Source organism: Aulonocara stuartgranti, assembly GCF_965226115.1.
Source record: "Aulonocara stuartgranti genome assembly, chromosome: 3".
Lineage (NCBI taxonomy): Eukaryota > Metazoa > Chordata > Actinopteri > Cichliformes > Cichlidae > Aulonocara > Aulonocara stuartgranti.
This window is the reverse complement of record NC_138941.1, coordinates 5,463,438-5,471,714: the sequence shown is the minus strand read 5'-3', so window position 1 is coordinate 5,471,714 and position 8,277 is coordinate 5,463,438. Positions and strand designations below refer to the sequence as shown.

Genomic DNA, 8,277 nt, shown 5'->3' with positions numbered 1-8,277 from the left:
CATGTGCTTGTTTTGTAATGTGCATGTTGTGCGTTGCTATTTCCCATATTCTTTGGCACTGATAGATGAAGAGTCTCAGGCAGGACCGAGGCTGCCAGCTGCTGACAGTGAGCAGGGAGAGAGCAGCAGAAGCTGGGCAAGAGCAGGGCACCTTCAGCCCCCTTCATCAGTCAGAAATCATTTGGGTGTCTGTGTGAAATGTCTGATTTTTAAAATCTTTTTGTAGACATATTTATTAAATGTTTAACAATTATATAGAAGAAAGACAATGTAAAGAACAAAACATGACAAAACAAAAATGAGTTGAAGTTATGAACTGTTTCTGAGAGACAAATAACACCAGGATCCTTTTTGTGTAGCTGACAGCTGGTAACTGTGCAGGGGCGGGTCTAGCAAAGTGTTGCCAGGGGGGCAGGTAGGGCATTAACAGGGAGAGGGGGGCACAAAGACATACTTTTCTTTCTTGTTCTCATTTAAAATGTCTCACTTTTAATAAATAATTATCTGAATCTTACAACAAACGTTTTCATCTGATGTAAAATGTATAGAAATCCATTATTGTACATAGTCATTTTTTAGGGTCCCATCATAATTTCTTCAGAAGTAAGTACTGCATATGATGCCAGTGTTTCCCACATTTTCTAGATTCTGCACCAGTACTGTGTGTAAAATGCATCAAAAAGTCCGTTTGATTCTTTCTCAGCTGTCTTTCTGTCTCCTTTCACTTTTTAAAGGTTGCCATGTTAGAAAACATATTTTGCCCTGCCGTGCTGTTTATTGATGTGGCAAATGAAAGGTTTATGAAAACATATCTAAATCTGTCATCAGTAATCAGCAATGATCATGTCTCACCTCTAGTCTCTGTCTTAATGTCAGGTTTCCACCGTGTGTTGTAGATGTTCAGGAGGTTAACTCGACCAACAGTCTACTTCCTGTTTAGAATACCAGGACAGGGAGGATGGTGCAGGTTTAAGTTTATTAGACTGATGCATGTATACCAACAAGACAGCGTCCATCACTGTGACAACAGCGTTTGTTTTCATTCAAAGGCTTCATGGTTTTTCCTTTAATACCTGGGGGGCCGGTCTCCAGTCAAAATGCCCGGGACCATTTTTTGTCCCAGTCCAGCCCTGGTGTCAGATCTGCATGCAGTGTCAATGAGACGATCAACAACAGATCAGACAAAACACTCAGGCGGACACTCCTCTGTAGAAGGAAACATGGAAAGTGTGAGGTAATCAGTGCACAACATCACTTTGTATTTCAGGCTGTTTTTATATAGAACTTCAGCACCAATGTAAAAGTTCTGGTTTGAGGAAGATGAAGAACATTTTCAGGAAGGATGCCGTCTGCAAGCAGAGCTGCTTGAACCTCAGCGCTGAGGTCCAGACTACTTCCTGTGAAGCCACGTGATGTAAATCTGCTGCTGTAACTTCACAGTTTACTGAAGCTAAATGCAACGTTACCATATAATCTGTTTTCAACAAAGGTTTCACTCCGTCCGGTGTTGATGGAATGATTCAGGCCGTACTCGTCAGGCTTCCCGTCGACCACACGCATTTCAGTCACAAACCCCGTGACTGACAACAAGGGAAACAGCAGAAGAAAAGATGTGAAAAATACTGGATGATGATGATGGAGGATTAACCGCGGTGGCTAAACTGTTTCCTGTCTTTGTGGGCGTACTCACAGGGAAGTTTCCAGGCACGTCAGTCTTGGTGGCTAAAGTCTCCATTTTCCAACATGTATCGCTACAGGTGCAAAGACACAACATTAATCATCAGTGTAAATATTTTAATGCTGTCCAAACGGTGTTTGCTTTGTCTGTCCTCTCGCACTCACAGAGGAAACGAGGACGCCACCTTCAACCCATCTTCAGTTGGCTCAACCATGGCCGGACTTCCTGTTGGCTTTGTGACAGCAAACCACTTGAAATGAGAGCAAACTGCAGTCAAGCACCACTTACAGCAACCTGTGGACACGCAAATGGAAAGCACTGAGAATCATACAGAAGCATAAGAGCTGTTTATTGTAACACGTGTGTGTGTGTGTGTGTGTGTGTGTGTGTGTGTGTGTGTGTGTGTGTGTGTGTGTGTGTGTGTGTGTGTGTGTGTGTGTGTGTGTGTGCACATGAATAACACACTGATGTATGTTAGTTTGATTTATGCTATATCTGAGAAAACAACTGCAGAATTTTACATCAAAGTTTCCAAAGCTGATGTTTTGTTGTTCACTCTGTTTTATATTCATAAAGTTTGTTGTTTTTAAATCAGTGGACAAAATAAATATTATCACACAAAATCCAGGGTGAAACATAACCAAATAACCTAAATGGTGAAGTCATTATACAAGTACATGTTGCAAAGGTCGGCCTCCTGTATAGACTGCTAAACTGTCTGGGGGGGCCCTGCCTGTCCTCGTTGGATAAGCTCCACCCCTTTTCCATAAGACGGAGACATTTGTATGAAAATAGATGGGCAGTAAAATAAAAAATAAAAAATATTATGGATGACTCTGTAAATCAAAGTCGGCCTGAGGCAGAAGCAGAAACCATGAGGAGCACAGCACCACTCGCAGAAGGGCACGAAGTGAAGCCATAGCTGCTGAAGAGTGAAGACGTGATGATGGAGGAGATCACAGATGAAGATCTGCTGCCTGCTGACTCTTTATATAGAAGAGTGAGACTATCTCCCCACCAGCAGCTGCACTTATACAAACCCCAGGTGCTGGGATGGCTTTGAACATGTGACATTTTCTGCAAACACATGGACAGTTTCATAAGCACAAAGATTATTCCTGCAGCGGCAGAATCGTATCCACTGTGTGAGAGGTGAACGTCAGACAGTTCTTAGAAAATGTAGTTTCTCTTTAAGCTTTTAACGTCTCTTTTACCCCCATTTGTCTAAAACTACTTGACAGCCCTTCATGTCAGAGGTTTATTACCTGTGCAGGATGGAGCACATGGTCTCAGTCAGGCTGGACACGATCACTCCTACAGGAAGTAAATGTGATTTTATTTCACCTGTGAAATGATGAAAAACAGCAGAATAGCTCACGCTAACAAACGGGTGTTGAAATGTTTCATTTTCTGCTGTTTCACAGGTCAAAAAGGGCGTCGAAGCAAACTGAAGCTGAGCTGCTGCTGCTGTTGTAGTGCAGCATCTGCTGTGTGCTTCATCAGAGAACCTTCTGTACACAGCAGACAGAGGCTGCTGCCACTGAAGTCCATCTGCTAGAGAGCTTTAAACACTGGTTATTGAAGTGGCTTTGATGATACTGATACACAGTCTTTGCTGCTGTCACAGGACAGGGATCCACCAGGGAGTAGTTGTCAGGATAAAGAGCCTTCGCTTCTCTAAATATAAACTGGATACTTGTAGGAAACTTTGGGAAGCAGCATTTTTCCTCATATCGTCTAAACTGAAGTTAGCTCAGGTGCTTCTTCCATACTTGCTCTGCAGAAAGCCAAAGAGTTTGGAGCTCTGCAAACATTTGCAGCACAGCTGGATGTTTGTAACTTTGGTCACCTCTGTATCATCCCTCAGATTCTTTCTGCACAGCTTTGAAACCATGACAGCACGAGTGATGCTGAGGAGACGTCCAGTTTAAACAGACCTTTATTCCTGGAACACAAACACATGAAGTGATGCTGCTAAAGAAGAACATTTAATCGCACTAATGAATCAAGCATCTGTTTGTCTGTCAGTCTGTCAACAGTTCCTCTGATCGACTTCAGACTTGGTGGGTATTTTGTTTTTGCAGCGGTCAAAGTCGATCAGCGTGTTGCTTTGTCTGCTGTAAATCTGCCTGTACAAAGGGAAACATGCATGTTTTAGATGCAAACTCACAACATGGCTGCATTTTTGTGATTATGTGTATTTTATATTGATTTATTCTATTATGTTTTGTATATGAATCTTTACAAGTGTGTCGATACAAAGGCTTGATTAAAACAAAGGTCTCAGCTGTGCTGTTAGGGATGCTCTCATATTTGTTTCAAATGTAATAAATCAAAGGATTTCAGGCTTTTCATCCTTTTTATTTGTTTGGTTCTAACAGCAGCTGGATAAAAACATGCAGGTGATGAATATAATTGTGTGATATTATGAGCATTGTGAATAAAGAAAGAGCAGAGATAGTAAAAAGGAAACAGGTGATGGACGTGAGATTTTCAGAACAAAAGCTCCTCAGTGAGACGATCACCTGGACACAAGGTCAGGCAGCTGGGACTCATCTAGAGAGCAAAATGGAAAAGTGATCTGTGCAGAACATCACTGTTGATTGCAGTTATTTACATCAGACTTCTTCTCTGAGATAAGAGCAGCATTTGTGGGAAAGATGACAGTATTTCCAGGCTGGATGCTGTTTGCAGGGAGAACTGAATGAAAGTCTCCTGCACCTCAGCGCTGAGGTCCACACCTGTGAACACAGATGAGGTCAATCTGCTGCAGCACGTAGAGCTTTACTGATCAGCAGGTTCAAAGGATTCAGCAGAGCGTAGAGTCAGAGCTAAATGCCACATCACCATAGAGTTTGTTAACAACAGCTTTCTTTGCCCTTTGTCTCGATGGACTGAATCAGGGATACTCGTCATACTTCACCTCAACCACGTCACTGAGAGACCCCAGCCTGACACAGCAGCAGAGATGATGAAAGCAGAAACAGCAAACAGATGCTTCAGTTGTGTTTCTCTCTGTGTGTGCGCTCACGCCCACTTGTGTGTGTGAACTTTCCACGTACCTCAGCTTGTTTCTCCAACATGAGCCATCAGGGCTGAAAAACATCACTAACACATGAATTCTTTCTCTTTTTGTTATCACCTGTGATCATGTGTCTCATGTTTCTGTCATTCACCAGTTCTTGTATAGTTACGTGTAACTAGACTTCTGTGGGACGTAAATGATTGTTTTGTATGCAGATCTGTACAAAGGATGTAAACACTTGATTACAAAGGAGATCTCAGCTGTGTTGTTATGGATGGACTTCAACGTATTTGTTAAAAAAGAGAATAAAGCAAAGTGTTTTAGCTGTTTGGGAGTTTTTGTTTGATTCCATTCAGTTTTATTTCTATGGAGTCAAATAATAACAAAGGCTCTAGAACAGCCCTGAGTTTGTCCAGGTGACACTCCTCTGAAGAACAAAGACAAAGAGGAAGAAGGGGACTCGTTTTCAAGTCTTGTTTCTTTCAAAATAAAAGCTGAAATGCTTTGGAAGCATGATAATATTTCAGCCAGGATGCCGTCTCCAAGGAGACCTGCACCTCAGCGCTGAGCTCCACATCACGCCCTGTGAAAGCACAGATATAAATCTGCTGCAGTGAGAAGAACTTTACCCAACACAAGTGTAGAAGTAGACATTTGACTTTACCTACAACCTGTTAACAACAAAGCTTTCATTGCCTCTGTTGTTGATGTCATGTAGGACTAATCATACTTCACATCAGCCATGCACACGTCAGAGGATCTCCAGGCTCTCAGTAATAAAGCCAAGCAGATGATGTGAACATAGCAATAGTAAAACATGCATCATAATCAGCTGTATGTGTCGACTATGTGGCACCTCAGTCTTGTTGGCATGAAGAAAAGTTGTGTAACATGTAGCATAAGGGCTGCAAAGACATCATGTAGACAGCAGTCGTCTGTTAGTCGTAACGTATCTCCTGTTAAAGAGTTAAATGTGCGTTCTCCATCTCTGTCCTCTCACAGCTCGCCGTACACCAACTCCAGCTGTGGTAACCATGGCTGTGCCCATCAACACGCTGAAGCTGAGACGCCACCCGTCACTATGGCGACTCCAATAGGGTTACCTGTCAGCTGTGGACGCATGAAAGGAAAACAGCAGAAACACAGACATGTTTACTGGAACATTTCCTATTGACAGCTTTATGGAAAAGTGGGTTTAAACACTTTTCTATGTTTGATTTTGTTTATTTATGGATTTATTGTGAAAGGAATTTCAAAGTTTTAATTTGACCTTTCCCCTGTTTTTCATACAGACTGGAGACGAATGGATGGTGCTTTCTTTGTTTGTCTAAAGATAATGAATAAAACTCTACACACATCTTAAACCACCCTCCTTTCTATATATTTTGTTATATAAATGGAAAGTATATAAGACACAAACTGAGCTTATATGATACTAAGGACCCTGGAGGTCAGTCCACCTTTATAATTCAGCACAGCCTGGAGTCTCTTAGTCAAGCTTGTTTGTGTTTTCTGTGAGGAAGTTTTCAGCAGCAGCTCTTTTCTTGGATGTTGGTTCCCTTTGTTTCCATCCTCTGTTAAGATGTTTCAGTAATGTTGAGGTCTGGGGAGGCCAATCCATGGCTGACGTCCTGTGATGCTGCATTAGCAGTTTGTTCATAGTGAAAAATGAAGCCACTGCCAATCAGACATTTGCACAGTGGATCAACTTCTGATGGTACTGTCCTGAATTCCACACCTATAATATGTTTGCACATCCTGATGAATATGTGCAGCTGATTTTCAGTCCAGTTCCTGTGTGACAGACGCCAGTCTTTCTGCCTGTGTCCTTCCTTAACAATAGAGCCATCCTTCCACTGAGACTGTTTCTGATGAGGCTTCACTGAGCAGTAGATGGATCCCTCAGCTCATCTAATCGTCCTATTTCTAACACATGACTGTCAGAAACTGTTAATCTGCTGCAGCTCTTTAACTCCTCCACTTCTTTTTTTGTAATCTCTTAGTTTCCTCATCTTTTAAGGTGGCACTGCACACCAGATCCAAAGTCAACATGCTGTTATATAATGGAGTTGAACCTGTAATGGAGTTTGATTTAAACCAATCAGCAATTAAGTGAATGATGATGAGCAAAGATGGTGGAGGTGGTGGATGAAGACCCGGACAGCTGTGGTTGGCTCCTCGTATAGAGCAGAGTGAGGTTGTGTTTGCACATTATTATAAAACCATGTTCACCATATATTTTAGCTGCAGACAATAACATGATTTCTTTGCTGTGGTGATTTTATTCCACTTTGGTAAAATGGAAAACCATCATTTCTTGCTGTAATTCACACATTATTCCAAGAGCCTCAACACAAGCCTTGTAGTCCGACCATATATAGACAAATCAATAGTTGTGTTTGTAACAGCTCACGAACATGAATCGTTCCACATTACTTTGAAATCATTGTAAACTAAACTGGAATAAATGAGTGTTTATATATAGTTTTGTCTCAGCTGTTCATACACAGTGTTTCAGTTCTTATCAGAGTCCCACCGTCTCACTGTGGTGAACCTTTAGCTCTGTTGGAAGCGTGTTGTTAGACCAGGTTTCCCTCATTTAAAAATAATCTCTCATTAGAAATGGACATGATGTCTAAGACATAGAAATGCTTATTATGGGTTCACTTGATGTCACTGAAAAGATGCACATGGGTAACGTGCAGGCCATCCAGCTCCGAGGTTTATCTCCTCACCTCGAGTCTGCGACACTCTCTCCGTGTCCTCTCAGATAAGGGCGCGCACATTTCTGCACCATCTTCTAAATTACAAAGAGCGACTCACAAAACAGAAGCTCACAAAACACTCATCACAAACCAAAAATGGCTCCACTGAGCGTCAAACTGTCACCAGAATTACTGATAATCTAAAGACTCACAGAACTCATTTTGTCTCATTGTGTCTTAGCTTGAGACATAAGTGCATGATCATAATACTGTGTAGTTAGATGAGACAGAGCTGATGCTTGCTCTTAATTGTCCTCTTCATGTTTCCCGAGCCTCAGCAGTGGAAGCTACCATGGATAGAAAGACTATGACTCATCTTAAATCTCAAATCTTTGTCTCCAAAGAGCTGCTGATGTGTCCGATATGATCCACAAGCTTAAACTAGGATTATAAGTGTGTGCAGTGATGTGTGTGAAACCTCTGAGGACTCACACGTGTGTGCTTCAGCCCACACACACATATGAAGCACTGCGACCTCACACAGAAGTGTTTTACACATCCAGCCTGAATCCTGATCATTTCTACAGTTTATTAAGTTCAGCTTCACCTGAACATCAGTGATGAAGCTGCTCTGACTCCATCACAGCTCACAGCTGTTGGAATGAGTCAAACAATGAAGAAGGTTCAGAAACAGCTGATGATTTTACAGAAACATGATGCAAACATGAAAATGGACACATGATTTTTTATTAACAGACACCGTTTATGTTTCACTGTGCATGACGTCATCAACACTGACACCAGGGGGCGCTCATCACCAGCCTGAGGAACTGTGATAATGGGGGGAGACGCAGTGTTGTGTGTACTGC

At 42.0% G+C, this 8,277-nt stretch overlaps 1 protein-coding gene across 1 annotated transcript in view; it reads right to left on the bottom strand.

Moving 5' to 3' along the window:
* Positions 1 to 5,711: 5,711 nt before the first annotated feature.
* Positions 5,712 to 8,277, bottom strand: part of LOC309702256 (uncharacterized protein) — a 45,914-nt gene continuing 43,348 nt past the window's right edge. Inside the window, exon 5 of the mRNA XM_082526821.1 lies at positions 5,712 to 5,813. Coding sequence (XP_082382947.1) covers positions 5,803 to 5,813 — 11 coding nt within the window. The 3' untranslated portion in view covers positions 5,712 to 5,802. The remainder of the gene's footprint in view (positions 5,814 to 8,277) is intronic.